This window comes from Sturnira hondurensis, unplaced genomic scaffold (genome assembly GCF_014824575.4).
Source record: "Sturnira hondurensis isolate 20B ecotype Veracruz unplaced genomic scaffold, ASM1482457v3 Scaffold0022908, whole genome shotgun sequence".
NCBI classification, from domain to species: Eukaryota; Metazoa; Chordata; class Mammalia; order Chiroptera; family Phyllostomidae; genus Sturnira; species Sturnira hondurensis.
Window position 1 is genome coordinate 7,407,448 of NW_028095539.1, and position 23,672 is coordinate 7,431,119.

Consider the following 23,672-nt stretch of genomic DNA (forward strand, 5'->3'; position numbering starts at 1 on the left):
GTTAATGGAGGTGCTGTGTGGGGCAGGGGGTGCAGGGCAGGGCCAGGACCCCTGCCCCACCTACCCCACCACTCAAAGGCCGGGTGGCCTTGACCCCCGGGCTCTCAGCCTCTCTGAGCTCCAAGTTTTTGGGGGGTAGGTAGAATAAGAGCCTTGAACTGACCATCTCTAAGCATTCTTCCAAGTTTGGAATTCTCTGCAGACCTCCTCCAGCTCCACAGTGGACTGGTGCTGAATTGGAGTCCGAAACCTCGGGGCGACGCTGAGCACTGGCGGCCAAGCAGGGCCCTCTCCCCAGACTCCCGGGGGCAGGGACTCCAGTCCGGCACGCTCCGCAGTGTGGGGGGAACGAACGGATGAGAGCCCGAATGAACGACTAGATGAGCCAAGTCAGAGTGCGACGGAGACGGGACAGAAAGGCTGGGGCAGGATTTCACAGACTTTCTTCCACTGTGGTCCTTCAAGGCGGCCACAGGCTCGCCCTGCACGCAGCCAAGTGAGGGGATGCTGAGCCAGCAGCGCAGGGCACCGCCTCTCCCTCCTCCCGGCCCACTGCCACTTGCTGGCCCTGCCAGGTAATCGGATCGCTGTTAATTAATAAAGCTGTCGTGCACTGTCCTCTGGTCATCAGTACCCTCTCAGAAGGAGAGCCCTGCCACTGCCACCCCATCCGCCCCCAGCTGGCAGCTCAATTAACTTAACGCTATGCAAATGAGAGGCTCTTCTTCCCATGGTTAGGTTATAGTCCACCCATGTTAATCGCATAATTGGGCCTTCAACGGGGTAATTAGACACGATTTCGCCCATTAGTCTTACAAGGCTAATCATTGTTGAGAGGACAGGGAGGGGCTCCCTGAGCCCCCCGGGACGGGGCGTCTGCTTTACAGCCGACAGAGCGGAACCCCAGCTGGGCTCAGGGGCCGTCACAGCCCACCGTCCCCATCCGTCTCGGGGGGCAGGCGAAGGAAGGGAAGGGGGACACACGGAAGGCCTCAGGCATGAGGCACGACTGCAGGGCGGGCAGCTGGTCGCCTGCCTGAGCACTGGACCCGAGTCAAGCAGAGCAAGCGAGGCAGCAGCCAGCCTGCGCCCGGGAGGCCTGGCCCCGGCCCTGCTCACCAACAGGACACATCAGTCTCAGGGCCTCCGCTCCTCCCTGCGCACTTTGGCGGTTGCACGGGATGGCCGCAGGAGCCTTCTGGGTTTGACTTCATGGGCTTGAATCTCAGAGTGAAAACAGAAAGTCCTGGCCAGGACTGGGGGCAGGGAGGACAATGGAGGGCCCTCGGGAACTGGGAGGGGTGCCAGCAGAGGCCTGGGCTCCTGGGCACCTGCCCCGGCTGTGACGCGGACAGCCCCGAGGGCAGATGAGACGCCCCTGAGGATGCTGTATGGGTTTGCTCGGGCTGCCGTAGCGAGTGCCACATTGGTGGCTGTGAGCCGAGTGTGTCCTCAACCACCTGCGTGTTGAAGCTCTGGCCCAGGCACCTCACAGTGTAGGCTTGTGGTGTTTAGAGACGAGGCCTTTACAGAGGTGCTTCAGTTGAAACGGGGCCTATGGGTGGGCCCTGAGCCAATCTGGTGAGCGTGTTATGTGAGGAGAGAGGGATCCAGAGTGTGTGGGCACAGGGGAGTATCCAGGCAAAGAGGCAGCCAGAGAAGGGCCCTCAGGAGAAACCAGCCCTGCCAACACCCTCCTCCTGCCCTTCCAGCCTGCAGAACTGAGAGATGATGAGCTTCCCTTATCGAAGCCACCCAGCCCGTGGTATTTTGTCAGGGTGGCCCAGCCGATACGGCAGATTGCTAACGGGTGTCTCAGCCTCTGTCCCACACGGAACTGGTGGTCCCCCCTGACCTGCTCCTTCTGCTCCTCCCTCACGGGCAGGTGGCCAGTTTTCTCCTCCTGAGCTCCAGTAAAGGCGGGAGCTCTCCTTGACCCTGACCCTTCCCCTCCACCCTGTCTGTTCTACGACACTTCCCGCCGCCTGCATGCTGTTACCATGGGCCAGGGCACCAGAGTCCCCCACCTGGGTTATTGCCAATGGTTATTGCCCCTACCTGGCTTCCTGCCTATAGTCCATTCTCCACCCTGTAACCTGAGCCATCCATTTGAATCATAAGTTAGATCCATCACTTACCTGCTCCAATGCCCCCCATGGCTCCCACCAGACTCAGAGCAAAGCCCCTCAGCCTTGGGCATCACCTCCCTGGCTCTCCCGGCTCATTGTTAGTAAGAACCACCATGGGGCCCAGAAACTGGCCAAGCTGGTCCCCGTTCAGGGCCTAGGCACTTGCTGCTCCCAGTCCTGCCTGTCCCCTGGTCTTCCCACAATGCCCCCCTCCACACACGTGTCCCCGCGTCAGCGCGGCCTTCCCTGACCACCTGTACACACACCTCAGCAACACTCCCTTCCCGCTGCCGGTCGGTCCTGCTCCGCGTCTCCCTGCTTCCCGATCCCCAGAGAGCACCCCCACCACAGCGTCAGCCACGTGACGGCACGTGTTGCAGCCTTTGTCTCCTTTTGGGTCCCCAGAATTCAAGCAGTGGTGCACAGGGAGACCCTGGGGCCCCGTCCCACAGCTCCTGCAGGGGCCCAGCCAGGGCGCCACAGCCTCCATGCGCCACCACTGGCCTGGCAGGCTGTCGCCTGTCACCAGAGCAAGGCACAAGGCCCCATCAAGGTGCCGAGTAAGAAGCATCAGGGAAGGCTTCCTGGAGGAGAGGGAGTTCTGGGCCCAGCCGGTCTTCTGTGGACACATGCAGCCCTTTCCTAGGACTTGGGACCGGGCGCTTCACGAGACCCAAGTCTAAAGGGTAGAGCAGGGGCCATGCAGGAGCCCTGGGTGGAGGCTCTGCCCAGCTGCTGCTCAGGGCTGGGGGTCTCACTGGACCCACTTTTGGGGTGGGGATATCTGGACTCTGCAGAAACCTCAGAGCCAGCAAGGAAGCACTGCCCAGGGCCTGACAACCTCAGAGAAAGTGAAGCTGAACTTGAACTTGAGGGGGACTTTTTCTGAAAGTTCTCTCTTATTGAGGAGCTTTCTGTGATATTTAGGGAGGAGGGCTTCCGGCTCTCAGACATCTGCCGCCCGCCCAGCAGGGGCCTGAGCTTCGCACGCACAGCACTGGGTCTGGCAGGTCAGCACTTGATTTATGCCTCTGCGGGAGGCAGGAGATTGAAGGGCGCACTGAGGTGCCCCAACGTCCCTGCCGGGCGACGAAGAACAAACAGGACTCCTCCGGGTCAGCTGGGCACCTCCGCCCTCTTGCCTTTCTGGGGAAATGAATTTACGTTGCCGGCCGAGCGCGGCGCCTGCCAAAGATGAGGGCATCTCCATCAGAGCTGGACTCAAATGCCAACCGCCCTGGGCACCGGTCTGTGGAAGGCCACCTGTCCGTCTCCACCAGAGGGAGGGAGATTACTCTGGACACCTGGTCACCAAGGTGGGAAGGTGTGTGTACCTTGTCCGAGGTCTCCCTCACCGCTGGCTCAGGCCGCTCTTACCAGCTGGCCAGGCCGCACCGGACACCTATGAAGAGCTTACCATCCGCAGGGGAGAAAGGAGCCAGTGAAAACAAGGGAGCCCGGAATGGGGAGATTTTCGGACAGTGCTGGTTGTCAGACACGAGAGAAGCAGAGAGAAGGTGTCACCTCCCCCCACACGGCATGTGTACCTGAATGGTGTGCTAGGAGCGGCAGACCGGAACCTTCCCCGGACCGGGCGCTCTCAGAGAACTCCTGGGAGGAAGGGCTTTCAGTGGTTAACCAGGGAACTGACTTCAGTCTGTGACAGTGGGACTGTCTGGGCGGGTCCTTCACCAACAAACCACCCGCAGAGAAACCCTTGTGTAGACCCCAGGCTCTTCCCAGAGACTCCCAGCTCCACCCCCACAAGCCCCCAGCAGACCCCTCTCGTGCCCTGGAAGTTTCCGCGGCACCAGGGCGAGTCCACAGTCCCCGCTGCACATCTGGGCTCCCCCCTCCCCCGGATGTCCCTGAGCTCTGAGGCACCAGGTGAGCAGGAGCGACCCTCCTCCAACCAGAGGGAAGCAGCCCATGCGGGGCGGCCGAGGGCCCGGCCTGGGCCACACGGCTGTGCAGAGGAGGTTTTGGCAAGGCACTGGTCTGGCCTTGTTCTCAGATGCTTGGGCTCCGTGGGCAGGCGCGGGGTTTCCGAACCCTGGGAATAAACAAGGTCCCCACACGTGCGGCCCTCGGGATGCCAGGCTCTGTGCGGAGGGCTTCCCGCATCATGTCACCTCGTCCTCACAGCCAAGGTCCTGAACGTCGCTGCCCTGGTTTTCTCAGCGGAGGAAACTGAGGCACAGGGAGAACCTGCTCCAGGGAGCCCAGGTCTGGAAGTGGCGCCCGTTGACGACCTGGCCTGGGCCGCGCGGAGTGCAGTCCAACCCGTGCGCATCGCCCAACATGTTTCCCAGGACCACGCACAGGATCCGCAGAGCGGGAGGGAAGAGGATGGGCCATGACCCCATCTGCTGGGGAAGGAAACTGAGGCTCAGGAAGGGAAGCAGCCCCCAGAGTGAGTACCCAGCGAGCAACAAGGCTAAACTGGACGTGCACTGGGCGGTCAGGAATCTCTGGGGGCGGGAAGGACCGTCCGGGAGAGGAAGCTGCCGCGTGCTGAAGGACAGGGACCAGGCTCAGTCACTCTGTCCCGCCTCCAACATGTCAACGCTCCCGTTTCTACCCTGGACCCCGGAGGCTTCACTGAGGCTCCAGCCACATCCTCAGAGCTGTGGGGCTGGAAGCTGAAGCCCTCCGCTCCGTGGACTCCCGTCTGGAGGCCTTACTGCACTCTCCTGCTGAGACAGGCAGAGCGATCGGGCCCTGGGCAGGCAGCCGTGAGCGCCTCCACCATCCACCGTGGGAAAGGCCTCGAGGCCCACCCACCTCCACGGATGAGCTTCCTTCCCAAACAAAAGGCTCCACGGAACTCCCGGTCCGTGATATGTATTCCAGCCCACGTCCGGTAAACTCTCCGCCGGCGGCTGCGCGGCGGGGTCGGCCAGGTTCTATTAGCTCAATTAATGAGGAGCAGATGAGGCTGACATCGCGCTCGCCAGGCGGCTCGGCGCAGAGCCGGAGTAATGGAGTTATTAACCTCCGTCAGCCACTGCGTGTTGCGGCCGACTCCAACTCCATTTCCCAGTTCAGGCCTCCATTAATGGCTGTTTATTATCCCTAATCCACGTAAGGATCAGCGGCGGAGATGGGAGCGCTTCCTGGGAGGGCGGAGGGATGATGAGAGACAGAGAGAGGGAGGGGGGGCGGCAGGCAATCATCCTCTCTCATTTGCATTCTAATTTTTCTTGGGCCTTTCCCGCTGTCCTCGTAGGATGTGACAGCATCCTTCTCACTTTGGGACACGTTAGGGACGGCAAAGCCGTTTTCCACGGGTTCCATTGTGTGTCCCCGAAAACACGGTGGCGTGTGGAAAGGAAAAGCAGCCGGCGTGTAAATCAGGTGAGCGCGCTGGCGTGTGAACTGTAAGCCGGGCCAGCCCTCCCCTCCACCGGCACCACTGACCCCACAGACCGGAGGCAGCAGTGCCCGGAGAGGTCAGCCAGCATCCCGCAGAGTAACCGACCCACCTCGTTCCAGGCCCTGTGCCCCATTTTCCAGCTTGCCTGACTCCACGGGTCCTTCTGGACAAACCGGCAGTTTTGTCTCTAATTCAGGGTCACCTTCCTATGCCACATGCCACCAGGTGAATGGGGAGACACCCTCCCCAATTCCAACCTCCGGGGACTCTGAATGTTTTCCATAGGCAAGAAAAGCAAACAGACTGCAATTAGAGGAAAATGCTTCCGAGCAGCGGTGAGTGGTCTGTGCCGACCCCCAAGGAGCCTATGCAGCGCGACGCTGATGGTCATCCCTCCCCAGTGACCGCACCTGCCACGGCGCCTCATTGCACATAACAGGTATTCAGAATCACCCGGGTGACCAGGACAACAGCAGACAGATGGGGGGGGGGGGTGTAACTCAGTGTGTGAGCGCAGGAGGGAGGAAAACCATGCCCCATGGGCAAATGCTGGGGGCCTGCCTGGCGGGGGTGTCAGCCTCCAGCACACAGTGTTGGGATGGCACTTCCCATCATGCCTCCGGTGGCACACAGGCATGTGCCCTGGCGGGGGGGCTGTCCCAGCGAAGGGCCGAGGTCACAGCCCCACTCGACAGATTAAGAACATGGAGAGAAAAGGTGGCGAGCAGGGACGAATGCCCCTTCCTGGCATTGTGGACAGGACACAAGGTGGGGGGCAAAGGGCTGGGCTCGGGGCTGGGCTCCTCCTCGGGCCTAGGCCAGGGACCCAGCACCTGGGAGCCCCACCTGCTTCACGGGGCTGCTGAATGGAATGAAGGAGATGTACAGTGTTTATGTCTCCTTTATTCCACTGGTAGAGGTCGGCGGGGGGGGGGGGGGGGGGGCGCNGAAGAATGGGAGTGGGGGGGGGGGGGGGGGGGGGGGGGCAGCGCCATGACGCCTGCTGTGAGGATGAGGACGACGACGGAGATGAGGGCGGAGATGAGGGCCGAGGGTCCAGAGCAGAAGGAAAAAGTGCCTCAGAGACACTGGGAGGCAGGCGGGACATTGAGAGGCCTCTGTCGGCACCAGAAGCAGCCTGGGCGGTTTGTGTGAGGGAAACCTGACCGCTCCCAGGCCCGCTGGCGGAGGGGCCTCCCAGCCTGGATCTGGCCAGCCCAGGGCCCCCGTGGGGCCCCCGTGGGGCCCTGCTCGCCTCTCTCTGGAGGAGGAGCTGTGTGTTCAGCAAAAGCCAACAACACACCCCTTGCCAACAGGGAGCCGGGTGCAGAGAGGGGGCTGGTCACTGCTTGCACGGGGACAGCCAACCCCCTCCGGGCTCCTCGGGATGTGGGACACATACCGCCTGGGTTAAGAAACAACAACCACCAATAAAAACTCAAGAGCTGCCCCTGCGCAGTTTCCAACTCACATGGGACAGCCGGGACACAGACCTCGGCGGCTGCCATCTTCGGGTGGTTTCTTCCCAGGCCCCACATTCAGCCCTGAGGCAGAGACAGGGAGCAGCACCAGACCCGCCCGCCACCACTCTGCCAAGTCCCCCCACCCCCACCCCTGCTGAGTCCCCTCCCTCCTCGCAGGGGATTTCTGAGAGAGCCCGCAGCAGCTCTGACCTTGGACCTGTGCAGGGGAATGTGAGCAAGGGGGGGTGGGGGTGGGGGGGTCAAGGCCTTGGCTTGCCCCGCCCCTCCCTACATCGCTGAGAGGAAGCGAGGCAGGAACCCCATCTGTCTGACCCACTGCCAGCTTCCTGACATCAGTCAGAACCCTACACTCCCGCTCCACGGTAAACATTAATTTGAAAAGAAAAGACCGCACTACAAACTTGCAGCCAGAATGAATTCCTTGACCGCCAGGCAGAGGCAGGTTTCTGGATGCGGCCATGGACAGGGCTTTGTTTCTTTTCTCTTCCTCCTTTTCTTTTTTGCTATTATTATTATGTTTTAACAAACTTTATGGCCCATTTTATTTGTTCTCAAATAAGTTTTTCTCCTTCTTTTCGACACATCAATTACTTGGTCTGCTTCCCTCTCTGTGTGATGCCGGGATCGGGAGATCGATTCGGCTCTGCGGGATGTAATTTAGTGTCATGTGCCGTGGGTTTATGCGGCAGGAGCCAAGCAAAACACCGCGTTTGAACACCATCCATTTATTAGCTCTAAGAAGAGATTTATATTTGACAAGGAGACAATAACTTTGTTTTCTGATAAGCCAGAGAGGTCTATTTCTGTGTCCAATACACCGAGTAGCTTACCCTTCCCAATAATTCTATTTACTAGTGTGAATATATTTTAATAATAAAATTGATATATATGTAAATTTATTTTAATCTCATTTCATTGAACCCTCCTGAAAAAAGAGTCTTCCTAGCAGTTTTCACATCTGAATCACAGATCCCAGCACCGTCGTCCCAGATGGACTTCGGGGCGGGAGTTCTGTCTGGCGGCCCCCCGGGGACAAAGCCGGCGGCCCCGGCAGCCGTGCCTGGCAGCCCCGGCCTCACCCACGCCAGACCCCTCCCCACCCCGGCACGGTGTGGGCTCCTCTTTGAGTAGTTCTCTCTTCCTCAGCCTGGATCTGGACTTCAAGGTTCAAGACCAAAATTAGTTTCCGAATTAATCATACAAATGTTTACCCGAAAGCCAAACTGGGGAAACAGAATCAGCTGGGTGAGGAAGGAGAGAGGATGCACACTCGCTCGGTGATGGAGAGAGGCCAGCAAGGGGACCGGCGCGAGACTAGGTCTGTGATGTGAACAGATGTCTCTTTCCCCCGTGTGTCCTCTGCCCGAGGGTCAGATACATTAAATTGGCATTGTTTACCGAGCCTTTAAGAACGGGTTTGTACTCCGTGGTGAGGAAGTGCTCACTGGCAGGCCTGCCCGAAACCAAGGCGTTCCAGACCCCCTCCCTGTGCGCTGCGGCCAGCACACTGCTGGTCTGGCAGCCCTGGCGCCCTGCACAGGGCGGCCAACGAAGCAGGTGGCTTCCCCCTGGGGGGCTCAGGCAGAGGGGCGAGCCGGGCCCCACGCAGCAGTGCCGCGCCCGCCACAGCGGCCACAGGACACCCACGTCCCGGCCTGCGCTACTCGGAGACACACAGCAGGCCTGTTCTGAGAGATGCCATGGCTAAATGCCGACTCGCCGGTCTCGGGACCCAGAGATATCGCCAGGAGGGGCCCTAAAAGTAACAGAGAGAGACGCAGGCAGATCACGGACACCCTTTGCAAGAAGAATTGCTCCGGGAAACTAAAGGACATCTTAGACAACCCCTTATCGGTGTGCTCGAAGTAATGTAAACAGAGCAGACTCTATGATATGAGAAATCAAGAAAAAACGGTAAGATAAAAGCAGAGGACAGAAAGCTGACAAGGTTAAGGGAAGGAAACTGAGGAAAACATAGAAGCCTTCTAGATATTAAAAACAACCCTGGCTGGTGTAGCTCAGTGGATTGAGCGCGGGCCTGCGAACCACACGATAACGGTTCGATTCCCAGTCGGGGCACATGCCTGGATTGCAGGCCAGTTCCCAGCAGGGGATGCACGAGAGGCAACCACACATTGATGTTTCTCTTCCTCTCTCTTTCCCTTCCCTTCTAAAGATAAATGAATAAAAGCTTTAAATAAATAAATAATGAAAAACTAGAAGCAACAAGAAATGAATGTGGATATATAGAAAATAAAGTTACCATGAAGGACAGACTGAGGAAACAACACAGAAGAGAGAACAATAAAAGCTGGCGGAAGGAGGTCACCCTGGCAGAAAGCGGGTGGGGAATATCAGACACACACACACAGTCGGTCTTCCTGAGTAAGGACGCCCAGCTAACAGACCAGACACAATGTTGAGAATGTGCGAGAAGAAAATTACCCCCAAGTGACATAAATGCAAAGGACCCCCATGTTCCAGAGAGAAGTAAGAAGAGAACCAAGACCGAGGCCCGTCTGCTGAATGAAAATAACCCGAGAGGGAGAGAGGGAGAGGCTGAGCGTCAGACGAAGGGGCGCGCCACCCGCCCACCATGGAGGCCCGCGGGCTCCCGGCCACCCAGAGCTGTCCGAGGGCCAGGGGACCGATGGAGGGTGCTGAGGGGAGCACGGTGCCCAGAGCATTCTTTACTTTGCTAGAAGCTCACCGACCAAGGTAAGACAATGGCACTCTCCGCCGCTACTCGAGAATTCAGGAAGTTCGACCCGCCTTCACCTTTGACGTTCCCCCGAGGACGTGAGACACCCGCCCCTTGGTGGCCCTCTCAGCCTCCCGGGCCACCGCCTCCACCGGGACACCCCTGAGACCCCCCTTCCCCACTGGAGCGCCCTGGGCTCCTCGGCCTGCCTGTGCGTCTCTGCCAAAGCCCGGGCGTGGCCGGCCCCCGGCCAGAGCCTGCGCTGACGAATCGGCCTTTGCTGCCCTTGGGGGGGTGGCCTTCCTTTCCTTCCCAGTATCTCCACACGGGCTGCGCCCTCTGGGTCACGTTAGTGCAGGAGGGGCAGGGCATTCGACAGCGGTCAGCCCTGTGTCGGAGCAGGTGGCTGGCCACTGAGGGAAAAGGAGTTAGACCCACACTGCAGACCTACACCGAAACAAATTCCGGAGGCATCCAGACTCCCGAGGAGGGGATGAAGTTGTAAAAGTGGTAAAAGAAAACCCACGAGGAAGGAAAGAGCCGTGGGTGTGTGTGCTGTGAGTTCACAGGGGCAGAGTCCAGTCCAGCAAGCGCCAAAGCCAGAACTGGAACCTCCACTCCTCTCCCAGTTCACGGGGCACATGAACGGGGTGAGAGACCAACCCTCTGCTTCAGAAGCTCGTAACGCCTATGAACAGGAAGCCCTGGGATGGCCGGGGACAGCTCACCTGTTGGGCTTGTAGCCCAGGTGGTCCAGCAGGTGCGCCTGGTCCAGGTCTCGCGGGAAGCCGTGCAGCACCCACCCCTTCTGGGTGCAGTCGCGTCTGCCCAGGCGCTGGCCCAGCACCTTCCCCACGATGCTGTCGGGGACTGCGGAGAAAGGACAGGGTCACTCGACCTCCTTGGCCCCCGACTGACCCAACAAGGATGGGAGGGAGGGTCCACAGCTCATGGGCTTCCTCACTGTACTTGACCATGAACTACATTAGTAAGGAGTCAGGTGTAGGTGGACAAGACTTGGGTGCCCATTCTGGGATCCCTCCATCCATGGTCCCAGTGATGGGAAGAATGTGATTGCCTGAGATGGGTCAAGGGTGACCCTGACCTTGACCTTTTCCCGACCTAGACAAGACAACCATGCCCATCGGCAACCAGGGTGGTCCCCAGCCCCCCAGTAACATGTGGGCCTCTTTGCCTCCAGGGATCCAGATTTGCAGCCAACAAGCACCAGGCCAGGCTGAGGGGCCCCCAACCCCGGCCCCTCCCGACCCCCACCAACCCCCACCCTCCCCCACCGCTGTAGGAATCCAGCCTGGGAGGACCTCAGCTCTGGCTGTAACTGGGGCCCCGGAATGAGGACTTGGGGAGCGGACGCGGTGCGAAGTCTCCTGTTTACATTCCTCGTTTGACATTTTCCCGAATCTGTTCTCAGATCCATTAAATGTGCTATGTTGCTAATGTACTGTGTTCCGGCAATTTGCTCTGCGTTCCCTGCACTTTACACTCGTTTTTCCAGAAATACTTGGTAAATGTTACCGTGTTTGCTGTGCCCGGGGCCCCACGAGAGCTGGTTTCCAGACTGGCAGTGGCGGCTTCTCGAGAGGTGCCGGTCCCTCCTGCGGCACCCGGGGGTCAGGCCCGGCCCCGGTGCACTCGCCTGAAACCGCCCCAAAGGTCCCCAGGCTGCCGGCGAGGTGAACGCGGCTGAGAGACGCGGAGAACCACCAGCATCTGCCTTCCTCCACGGCCACCACGACTCCCGGGTTACTCCCGCCACCAAGGAGCTGCAGCCTCACTCCAAGTCACCCGCGTGCCCCAACTCTGCCCGAGATCCTTCGGCCTTTCTCCGTAGCCCCCAGGAGGGGGAGGCAAAGGGTGCTCATGCACCAGGGATGAGAAGTCACACAGCTATCCCGTCTCCTCCCTGCTTGGGCCTGCTGTGGCTCCAAGTGCTCTGTCTGCTCTCTCACGGCCAACCGGGCTTACAAGGCGCAATCCCTACGTCCCTCCCAGGGGACTGTCCCCCAGACCTTGAATGTCCAGTCTCTGTAGCCAGAACACAGCCTCCTCAGGGGCCACCCACCGCCCCCCCACCGCCCCCCGTCAGCCCTGGCTCCTCCCCCCGTTGTCACCGCTCACTTTCTCTGCACTGCCTGCCTCTCACGAAGGACTTCAGGTCCACGAGGACAAAGGACCAGGCCTCCCTCATCGGCACGAGGGACCCAGCACCAGCCTGCAGCAGGTATGGGACAGACGGACAGGCTTTTTCAGAGGCTCTGCCGCAACAAAGCAGGCGTGTTCAGACTGGCCTGTCCTGCCTCTGAGGAGCCCAGGTGCGGCGTGGGGGGCACAGCGTAGGGGCGTCCCGGCCCGGCCCTCCGTGATGGCTGACCACCAGTGGGTGTTCAGCCTCTCTGGGCCTCAGCTTCCTCGTCCTCTCCAAGGAGGGTGACAGACCTGTCTCCACAGAGTCAACAGGACAAAGTTCTAGGCCTGCAGAAACTTAAAGATGGTCCCAGAACTTTCCAACGTGGGCAATGTGTGCTGGGAAGTTGGGACACCAGCCTGCCGACCAGTGACACCCTGGGCCCGAGGGCCTCAGCTGTTGGGGGGCAGCCATTCCCAGGGGCTTCTCCCACCATCACGTCTCATGGGGAAACCGGGCTGCGTCCAGGACCTCCTCAGGGCGGTGGTGGGCATGGGCAGCTTGGAGCAAGGGGTCTGGAAGTTCCCCCCGATTCGGCCTCCCTCATGTCAAAGGCTGAGGCCCCAAGAGCTTGTAGCTGAAGTGATCTGTCCAAGCCCACTTCTCGGCTGGCGAGAACTGACCCCAGCAGGAATGGGGGCGCCCACAGGGACACAAGGAGGCTTTTGCGGGGAGGTTTCAGGGGGAGGGTTGCCTGTTAGGTGAGCAAAGATTTCTAGAAGGGATTTCCCAACCTGCCTCCACAGTTCAGATGGACATGCCTTTTGCACCAGCAACCCGGTGTCTAAGAATTTGTACCTGGGAAAGGGGGGGCACAGGCGGGACAGGGGGGACAGGGTGTCACCACAGGTTCTCTCTCCCTTTCACCCATGTTTGGAGCCTACCACTTAAAATATGGCTTTTTTCAAAGGAAACTATTTAAGTGCCAAAAGGAGGCTGAGCCAGCCACTGTGAGAGACCATCCAAAAGACAAAGAATGCGTCTCCTCAGAAGGCCATGCTTTGGGGCAGGGGGAGCAGTGGAGCCTTGGACAAATGGACGGACGGACAGACGGCAGTTCTTGGGGAGGCCTGAAGTCCCTCTCCACTCAGTCAGGCGCCTCAGCCTTGATTGCTGAGCCTCACAGCTGCCTCGGCGCCGCTCCAGAATGTCCCCAAAAGCCTGAGTTTAGCCAAGTGCAAGACTCAGACACCCCGCGATTTCATGAGGCCACACTGCATGTTTCAGGGCTTTTATTTTCCCCTTAAGATCTTCCACAAAAGACAGCAATGCTCGCTCGGACCTTGGGGTTTTAAAATCTCACTCCCTTTATTTTCTGCTGGTGGGGTGTGCTTGGCAAGGGGTGCATGGGAGCCACAGTCACAGGAGACAGGCACCCAGGCCTCGCAGGGCCTTGCCAGGTCCCCTGCGCACCTGGAACGCTCAGCTCAAACCGGAGGATTTCGGTTTAAATGCCCGGGCGCCCTGCCAAGCTCACTCCCGCACAACATGGTGGAAGCTCCCGCACAAGTGGGGCTCCCCCTGCTCCCCACTCCCACCCCATCCCCGATGATCAGATGGGACTCTCTTCCTCACTCTCAGTCGGGGCCCCACAGACAGGTGGCCTGGGAGTTAGGTGGGCCTGGCTCCCCACCTCCCAGGGGAAGGGAACCCAGGGGGTAGGACTCCTCCAGGCCTTGCTCCCCGCCCTCCTGCTGCCCCCCGCTGCCCCCTGGCATCCACACCTGCCTTCGGCCTGCCAGGCAGGGCCCAACCAGGGGCTCAGCTGGGGGCGGGGGGCAGAGTGCTCAAGTGGGTCCCAAAAGGCTAGGACCTAGTGGGGGAAAGGAAACGGCAGCCTGTGTTTGAAGACAGAAAGGACCCAGGGTTGGCCGACAGGTGCAGAGTAAGCATTTAACCCCCCTACACCCAGGGCAAATCAGAATGGAGCGGAGCATCTCCACACACACCCTGCACACCCCCAGCAACCCACCCTGCACACTACATACCTTATACACACACTCACAGCCTCGCACTCACCTACAACACCCCCACGACACACTCTCCAGCCACACTCCACACTTTCCCACACACTCCACAGCCCACATCCACCCACCCATCACACACGCACACGCACACGCACCCTGTGACTGGCCCTGCAACTTCCTTCCTTCCTTCCTCAAGTCCCCTTGAAACCAGGTAAAGGTGACAGGTCAGGTGGGAGACCCAAGGTTTGCAAGTCTTCCTCCTTCCCAAAGCCCCAACATGGAAGGGCCCTGTGGGGGGGGGGGGCGGGGAAAGGACCAACATGGAGGAGGAAGAGGCTGCTTCTATCGTATTTCCGTCTCCTGCCCAGTGACGCGGGGAGGAAACGGCCCACCCCCACCCCCTCCCTGCCACGTATCTTCCCCAGAGTGCTGGGGGCTTGGCCCAGGACATGGGTTGGTATTGCTGTGGTTCCATGAAAGTTACTTCTGGGAGACTGTTTCCCTCCCCCGCTCCAGGGTGCTGATTCCAGGCAGCTGAGGCCAGCTAGCCCCCCGGGGCCCCCAAAACCGGAAATCGCCAGCGTTTCAGAAGGAGGGGAAGGGCCCACAGAGTGGGGACCGGGGCAGCCGCGCCCTAGGCTGTTTGTTTATTATTTACCGCCACCTGCTGGTCGACCTTGGCTACTGCGTCCCCTACGAGCACAAAATGGTCAACATTTCTAAAGGCTGGGAGGCGGGATTGTTCCCATGGGCCGCACCCTGCAATTCTGGGGGAAGGGAAGTAAGCCGCAGGACCTAGCTGGCCTTCTGGGTCAACTCCGGTCACTGGCGCCAGCTTAGCCCAGTTTCCAGGGCTTCCAGGCACAACATGGCACAGATCTCTTCTGGTTCCAAAGTCTATATTCTAACATCGCTACAGCTTGACAATGACATTTAAAATTGCTTGGCAGGCAATGGTGCCAGGAAGTAATTTGGGGGAAACTGGATTTTTTTAAAGTCTAGAAAAGTACATTAGCCCTGGGGTTCTTCCCAATGAGGCGCGAGTCCCCGTGGCTCACCCCTCCGGAGCGCGCTCCCTGTCCACCCTCCTCCCCAGCTGCTCCTGCTGCCAAAGAGCAAAGCCAGGGCCAAGGTGCCCATGCATCAGCGCCGGTCGCTGCTGCCGGGTGGGACCCTCCCACCACAGACACCTCGCTTTGTCTCTCCAGGGAAGTGTCAGATGGAAAAGGACTTCTAGAGGCATTCTTCTAGAAACAGATGGTACTTCACTTAGCAAGTTAATCAGACTTTAAAGAAAAGCGCTCACTTACCCACACCGTGTGTAAGGATTTCCTAGTTATTCCTATCTTAAACTATGCTCTTACGTCTTTCAGTGGAACAGGACCGTAAGAATAGGGAAGTGAGAAGGAGGCCGGCTGGCGGCCTGCCTGTCCGGGGGCGGGCGGTTTCCAGGGCAGTGCGGTCACAGCAGCTGCCCACTGTGGGCCCAGGAGTCTAGGGGTATGCGTGTCCTCCACGGTGGTGGATCCGGGCCCAGAAGGTGCTGTCTCCCCCACATCTGGAGGGCAGCAAGAACGCCATTGCCTGAGTCACCTGGGAGGAGGAAACCAGCAAGACGGAACCCAGGGAGCCACCGTGCGCCCGGATTTCTGGGGCGGAAAAGACGCCCTGGCGGTCATTCAACGAGCTTGCGCTGCCGTGCCTGCCACACGCTCACGCGGCTCTGAGTGTGTGTCCTATCTGTTCTAATCCAGGTACTAATTCATGTGATCTTCCCAACAACCCCATGCGACAGATGAGGAAACGAAGGCACAGAGCGGGAATAACTTGTCCAAGGCCACATAGCTGAGAGGGGCAGGACCCAGGTTTAAAGGCAGATGACCGGCTCTGGGGCCACTTGCCCAGTCTGTGCTCTGTCCCTGCCCTTCGGGGAGGGGGCAGCATGCACGCTGCCCTCCACTCTGTGGCCCCCTCAGTATGACCTTGGGTGATGACCGTGGGTGATGACCTTGGGTGAGTTGCTTTACCACTCCCCGGGGCCTCCTTCCTCTTTAAAGGGACTTGGCCTCTCAGGCCCCTGAGCTGAGAGCAAACCCCTATGTAGCAGGTGAAAAGTCATGTTGTCATCCAGCTCCTTGGGGTCTGAGGCTGCCTGTTCTGCTCCCCCAGTCACAGATTTACCAGCCCCGGGCAACCCTGAACCTCTGGGCGCCGACCCCTCCCCTCGGGTGTGGGCTGGTCGTACTGACCTGTCTGGTGGAAGCCTTGAAGCTCACCACACTGTGCCTCGACCCTCGACTCACAGCCGCCCTGGACACCTTGGGTGCGGGTTTCCCCAGAACCAGGCAGGAGGCTGGCGAACTGGGGCCACTGTACTATGGGGACACCCAAGGGGGCCACGTGAAGAGGCCATCAGGACGGCTGCCTGACCAGCCCCCTCGGTCCCCAGCGCCTCATGGCAGGCACCAGGTATGAAAATGGAGACTCCACCCTGGACACAGCAGCCCCAGCAGATGCAACAGGAAGAGGAACCAGGGGACCCGGTGGGCACCAGAACTGAGAACCAGACAGGACGCCAGCGAGCGGCGGTTCTGGTCAGCGTCCGGCTGCCGAACCAAAACCAAGTCAGAGTGGAGTGAACTCAAGCCCTCGTCGCCCACCCTGCCCGAAACCCCAGAGGTGAAATCAGGAGCAGGACGAAACGCCTGTCATTGTGTGCCACAGAGGACACGCCACCAGAGGTGTGGCCAACCGGGCCTTTGCCAGTTCCCGGTTACCACGGGGCCAGGCACCCAACGCCGGCAGCAGTCACAGGGAGAGAAAAAATATCAAAAACACATCCATGTGGAAACCCGGGCGTGCGCCCGACAGTCTCGTGGCTGCCACCGTCACGGGTCCAATCACCGCCCTGGGGCAGCCAGCGCCCAGGCCCGGCTGGTGACGGGCCCCCCACGGCACTGCGCGTCTCACGCACAGTCTCACCTCACACAGAACAAACCGAGGTGGCGGGGCGGCGAAGAGCTCACCTCACAGATGAGGAACCTGGGTGCCACCCCTAGAACCCGCCGGGCCACCGGCTGCCTTCTGTCACTACTGTCCCCGCTGACCCCTGGGACGGCAGGGGCTGTCCCATCCAGAATGCAGATGCAGGACTGCTGTGGGCCTGGCCAGGCCGCCTGCCTGGGACTGCCACACGGTGCCACCAGGGCCAGGCCAGGCACACACCCCTGACCCTCAGGCATTAGTGGGGCCCCTCCGCTGGCCCTGGGCTCTGGGAGCAGGCAGAGATGACCAGAGACACACGGTGCAAGGTCTACCTCACGTCCCAGAACCCACCGGTGACCCGAAGTGGGGATGGTGAGACCCCAGTTCTAGAGGGTCAGCTGCATGCATCAAGGTGAGAGGCGGGAGGGGCCGTATGTCTCCCCCTGACCTTGGCCTCCCCTGGATCTCACAGGGTGGCTTCAGGGAGGGTACATGGGGGCCAGTGGGATGGGTGCTTCCCTTTATGCTGTACTGGCCCCTCGCCTCCCCTCCTCCCGTGACCCTCCGCCCTACCTGCCAATCCCCTCTCCCCGCATCCCCACCCTCACAGCCGCCCACCCCCTTCCCCTAACTCAGAGCAGGGTGGACAGGTGCGGAGTGACAGGCATGGGCTCCGCGCACCCCCCTCCTCCATCACAGCTGTGCCACGTACCCCACAGGGAAGCCTCAGCGCCGCCTTCTCGCTGACATACCCTAGCCAGTCTCCTGTCCCCGACCTGTTTCAGAGACACAGCCACTGTCCGAGGTACACCACAGGCAGCGCCCCCTCTGAAGGCCCCACTCACAGCCCCAGAGAGGGAGCCGGTGTCAGGGACAGTCTCAGAGTGTGGGGGCTTCACACTGCACCTGCCTTGGGGGTGTGAGAGGACCCCCCCAGGTGGCTACACAGGAGACCTCCTGGCTGGAGGAGGCAGCTGGGGCTGCGGGGTCCAGCCTGTCACAGACAATTTCACAGCTGAGTGGGTTGGAAGCTGCTGGGGCTGCCCGTGGAGGGCAAGATGCTTCCAGAAGCTCTGGTCAGAGCGAGAAGGACACCGTGCACTTCGGGGCTCCCCTCAGACTGGCCGGAAACACGTGGGCTTTGCTTCATCTCGGTTTGTGACCCAGAGTGAGCACCGTGGGAACACTCAGGCCAGCAAAGCCCCTGCAGCTGGTCCCACAGCTGGTGGGGGGACCCCGGACAGCTCTGGCCGGGGAGGCAGCTTCGCTGAATGGAAGCATGAGCGAACTGAGAGCCCCTCGCTGCCTCAGTTTCCCCACTGGTTTGGCCACTGGACAAAAGAGCTTTGCAACCTCGATGGTGACAGAACTTCTGATGGCACAGAGATGACACACACTTCCACAATCAAAGTCCGGTTCTTTATTTTAGGTGGGTTTTTTTAAAATCAATTAATTATTTATTTTTAGAGAGAGGGGAAGGGAAGACAAAAGAGAAGCATCCATGTCTGGTTGCCCCTCATGCGCCCCCTACTGGGGATGAGGCCTGCGACCCAGGCAGGTGCCCTGACGGGGAATCAAGCGGAGACCCCTTGGTTCACAGGCCAGCACTAGATCCGCGGAGCTACACCAGCCAGGGCCAAAGTCGGGTTTTTTTCAAAACAAGGAGTGGAGCCTCTGGGGCCGGAGCCCATTGCTAAATGGGGCTCTGACCCCATCTCCCCGTTCCTGTGAACGGACCCTCCGGCCCTGAGCGGGGAGCGGCTGCCCGGCCAGGCTCCACGGGCTCCAGCCCCTCTCCCCAGAAAAGACGCGAGCCTACTTTCCATGAGGAGAGCTCTGCAGCAGTCCCAGCGGAAAAGTCAGAGTTGGACTTGAAAAAAGGAGCTACTTCAAAAGCATTGTCAGGCCGAGGCAAGGCTCCTCGGAAAACGCATACATTACAGGGTGGCCACTCACCAACCCCTGGCAGCCCTGTGGCTGGGGCGAGGGTGGGGGCCGCCCTAGGAGGGACGCCCGCGAAAAGACAAGCCCAGGAAAAGGGCAAATGAGCGTGTTTGCTACTTACTGCCTGGACCGCGGGCACGTCTGTGTGCACAAAATGAAAGAAAACCGCGGAGTTTTTTCAATAATAAAGAGGGAGTTGCACCGCAGGGCCCCTAAAGCTTGTGAAAAATTAAACTCGACGGATTCAAACTGTCCTATTTCCACTTCAAAAGAGAAGAGCGCTGAGCTCTTCCCAACTTATCTTCAAACGCCCAGCACCGAGAAAGTTCCCGTGGAAAAATGAAGCTCCCGTCCCCCAAGCGCTGCGCCGGGTGGCGCCCAGGGTCTCTCCCTCTCCTAATTAGACCCCTGTGAGTCCACTAATCAACTGGTGAGTGGTTGAGGGAGCCGGGCGCTGCCTGCCGCTGGTGCACACACACGCGGGCAAAGCCTTGCTGGAGCCAGCCGGGCTCCCTCGGCGTGCCCCTCCGCGGAGAGGGTGGGCTGCCTCCTCACCAAGGCCGTGCTGGCTCGCCCCCGGCTCACACGGCAAGGCTCACTCTGGCTTTCAACTCGGTGACTCTCTGCAAGTTTTTAACAAAAGCGAAAAGCTGGCCTATTGTCGGATCTTTCGTGTGCATTTAGTGATGAGAATATTAATTCCCCCCGCCCCTGAAAAGGAGGTGCCTGCCTGCGCTCTGCTCCGGGCCTCCAGGGAGGTGGCTGCACAGAAGCCTCGTGAAAATGCTCGTAATCACGCCAGTTTGGGGCTGGCTGGCTTGTTTGCGCTGTGAGGGCCGCGCTGGCTACGGCGGTGGGGCTCATTACCAGAGAGGGCGCGAGTGACAGCGAATCTCCCTCAAACCTCCCGCCTCCTCCCCGCTCTGCTGGGCCCGGAGGGACCTTCTCCAGAGAGAAATGTTTAGGGAGGAGGCGTGGGCAACTCTCAGTAATGATCTGGCTTCCACGTTACCTTTCCTGCACATCGGGACTCGGCTTTTAGGGGGAAGTTATCACACCGATTAAGCAGCCGCTTCTTCACCAGAAGGGCCTCACGTCTGGCATGTGCCCCCAGGGATTTGGGCCCCGGTTTCTGAATGGTGGGGAGGGGGTCACGGGCGGGGACACTGACAACGCTGAAGGGAGGCAGCAGCTCCTGGCGCTTCGGCCCAAGAGCCGCGTGGGCAGGTACTGGGACACAGCCTGCTCCCAGGGAGACGGGAAGCTCGAATAGCTCGAGTCTGACGCAGTCCCTGCGGCTAGAGAAGACACCCTGGCTGGCAGTCCCGGCCCGACCACCCGAAGGAGCGGAGGGACAATGAAGACAGGCCCACAGCTCGGGGACGAGGCCTGCCTTGGGCAGCTGGTCTTCCCGGGTGGCCAAAGAGAGACAGCCCAGGCCACGCTCCAGAATGAACACAATCCACACCGCAGGCAGGAGGCCGCCCTCCGACCACAGATCCGAGCCAGTGGTCTGGGAGTGGGCACACTGCTGCCAACTGCCCCACACACGGCCACACGCACGGGGTCCTGGGAAGGGTGAACAGTGTGCGGGGTGCAGACTCCCCAAGGTCCGCCATAGCCAGTGAGGAGGGCTGGTTGTTGCATTCAGTGAAAAATGGGGACCCAGAGGGCCCTGTGGACACAGGCAGGTGGCTGCCTTCCTCAGGAAGCTCCAGGTCTCTGGAAGTAAGAAACCTCAGCTTGGCGGCCGCCCTGTGCTGGGAGTGGCGCTCGGGGAGAGAACCGGCCCTCGGTGGAGGTGGTGGTGCTGAGTCTCCCACAGTATCGGGGGAGGAAGAAATCCTGGCTGGGGGGTTGAGCAGGAGGTTCTCGCCCCCTGCCGTGGGTAGCGGCAGTGTGTAGCGGCCAGAAGACACTTTTCCAAAAGCCCGGAGCAGGTTGGTGGCTTGTTTTGCACCCATGTCAAAGCGATTTAGAGCCGATCCCTGGGTCACCTGCAGCCCCGGCTCCCGGCTCCGGGGACTGCAGAAGCGGCGGCTGAGAGAGAAGGCGCAGGCAGAGCCCGGGAATAAATTTGCTCTGTTCGCGGCACCTGAATCGGGATGAGTTAGGAGCTCAGACCCATTTATTTCCGAGTCCAGGTCATGGAGGAAACACCTCTCTGGGCCTCTGTCCCGCACGTCGTCAGGACCCCAGGATCCAGAGCTGAGATGGGGCCCTGGGGTCCTCTGCCCAGTAAACGTGAAAGATGGGGAAACAACGCCGTTATTAATTTTGCCGCTGATCCAAAAGGAGGAGGTGTTGGCAGCCCTGTGGGGACACCAGAGAACACAAACGAGTCCGCACAGGCCATGACTGGGAACATCACAACCCGAGGCCCCGAGGCCCCAAGGCGAGAGAAAGTGGCTCCACGGGGAAGGACACAGGGACAAAGGACGACAACTGGATCTACCCCACTGAGCTGCTGATGGTGGTGACGATGACCTCCAGGGTGGCCTCAGTGACGAAGCTGACACTCTGGGGCTTGCGGCTCCAAGGTGGGAGGAGAGGGCGAGAGCCTGCGGTGGCAGGCAGGAGGCTGGCCGAGTCGGCCAGCAGCCAGGAGCTCGGGGCAGAGTGTTCCCAGAGGGGAGGTCCAGAGCCAGGAAGACACTGGCTCACTGGCTGACATCGAGGTGACACGGTGGTGAGGCTGTGGTTCGGCACCAGGTGGCTGCGTGCTGGGTGCCCTGGCGGAGACAGTGGCCATCCTGAGGGGCCGGGGCTGTGCCCCAGGGTGACGAGACCTCTGTGTCGTTACCAAACACTCCTGCCCTCCCCTGCACTCCCTGAACCGCTCAGGCTTCTGGGGGGCACAGGCGAGAACAGGCGCGGGGGCGGCAGGACCTCTGTGCTCCCGGGTGTGGGACTGGCACCCAGGGCAGGGGGATCCAAAACACGCCTGGGACCTCGAAGGGGGACGCAGAGAGGACTCCATGGGCCCCCAAAAGGTGACCTCTGACTCCAGGGCAGCGCTGGGAAGACACTCGCTGTTGCACCCTCTGCCTCACCCCCCCCAAAGGGGAGCCGTTCGGTGGGCTCACCCCAGCCCTCCACCTCGACCCGGCGCAGATGAACCCCTTCACCCTGCTGCCTCCACCCAGTCAGGGCTCTTCCTGGGGAAGACCTGGGGTCAGTCTTCTGTCCCTACCGTGGGGACGTGGTGGCTTACTGGGAAAGGGGCCCTCCCCACCTCAGCAGGCTTGTCCCCAGGCCTGGCCTGGGAGGCCACATTGGGAGCCCAGCAGAGCCCGTGGACGCCCACGGGAGCCCTCTGATACCCCAGCAAACTCCGGCCCTGTCCCCAAATGGCTAGAGAGCTCAGGCATGGGGAGGTGACATGGCTGAAGATGCCCCTCCTAGACACGGCACACCTACACCAGGGCCCAGACCCCACCTGCAGCACTGGGTTCCAGGACAGGGGCCTCTCGGGCAGACAGGCCAGGCAGCAGGTGGCAGCAGGGTTTCGGCGTCCACCCCGGCCTCCTGCCCTCCAGCGGGGTCAGGAGGATCACCCATAGTGTCTTGCTTTCTGGTGGCGAGTGGCTCTCTGGCTGGGGAGCAGTTGGCCCCGCCCAGCGCGAGCGCTGGTTCCCGGCCACAGGCCTGCAGCCCAGTGACGGGGGTTAGGGAGGCAATTGCACCCTGCAGCCACCACCGAGATGGGAGAGGCTTCGGATGCGCTGCTTCCGCTGGGAAGGGATGGGGCTGGCTGAGGCTGTGCCTTTACCGCCGCAGGAAGTGGGGAGTCCAGAGTGAACGAACGGCTGCGGGGCCGGGGGCACAGAACTTAGCACGGAGCGTGGAAGGTCAAAGCTGACCGGTGTCACTTGCTGTCATGAGGTTAGTCTCCTTTCTAGTCACCGGAAAACAAGGAAGCAACGCCGCCGCTTGGCCCCCACCGAAAAGGCTCGCTGGGTTTGGTTTCTGCGGCCCGAGAAAGGCGGAAGGCGCTGCGTCCGCCGCTGCACGCTGGCCAGGGCGGTGCACCCTCCCCAAGCCCCAGGACGGACCAGCCGGGTCCATGGCGCTGGGTGGGGTGGCCTGTGCTGATGTGCAGCCCCAAGTCCTTGTCCCCAGCAACAGAAGGTGAACACCTGGCCCTCCCAGAGATGGCAGAGAGGGGGACACACGACGGGTCTGACCGCTGAGGCCGCTGAGGCCGACACCTGGGCCTGGTCCCTCCTGTTGCCCCGAGGCTGTCAGGGGTCTCTGCGAGCCGAGTGGGCACACGGTGTGTGTTTCAGGAGCAGAGAAGGGGTGCACCTTTGGGATCTCCTAAATACTTACTTTTTGTAACTCCGTCTGAAAAAAGCTTCAAAAGTACAGAAAAGTTGCAAGAAGCAAGTCAAACAACCCCCACAGGCCCTGCGGGACAGTCACCAACTGTCAAACAACCCCTGGACCACTGTGGGCTGGTCAGCCCAGAAGTCAATCACACCCCGTCATGCCCTGGAGCCCGGGCCGTGACACCTCTTGTAAAACGCTGCAATCTGTCACCTGTCGGGCAGCCGCTCACTCGGCCATCGCACATTCTCCGGGGGCTCGGGAGCCTGGCACTGAGGGAGGGAACTGTGCCTCGGGCCTCTGTCCCCACGGCCGCCACAATGACACTTTCCTACCAGCACCGCACACACACCTCCCATCAGTCCTCACCCGTCCCTACAGCCAGGGACTTCCATGTCCCTCTCGCCCCCAAGAGGCCCGGGTTCTGAGAGCCGCACAGGGCTGGGGGCGCCCCAGGGCCTGCACAGGCAGGGAAGTCCGGAACCTCGCTGTGGACTTGACTGTCACCTGGTGCCTCCACACTCCCAAAGCCGCTGGCTGCAGAGGGAACA

At 60.6% G+C, this 23,672-nt stretch overlaps 1 protein-coding gene across 6 annotated transcripts in view; it reads right to left on the minus strand.

Moving 5' to 3' along the window:
* Positions 1 to 23,672, minus strand: part of AK8 (adenylate kinase 8) — a 76,301-nt gene that overhangs the window by 17,064 nt on the left and 35,565 nt on the right. For all 6 annotated transcript variants that reach the window (XM_037036435.1, XM_037036437.1, XM_037036436.1 and 3 more), the window contains one exon: positions 10,419 to 10,560. In XM_037036435.1, coding sequence (XP_036892330.1) covers positions 10,419 to 10,560 — 142 coding nt within the window. The remainder of the gene's footprint in view (positions 1 to 10,418; positions 10,561 to 23,672) is intronic.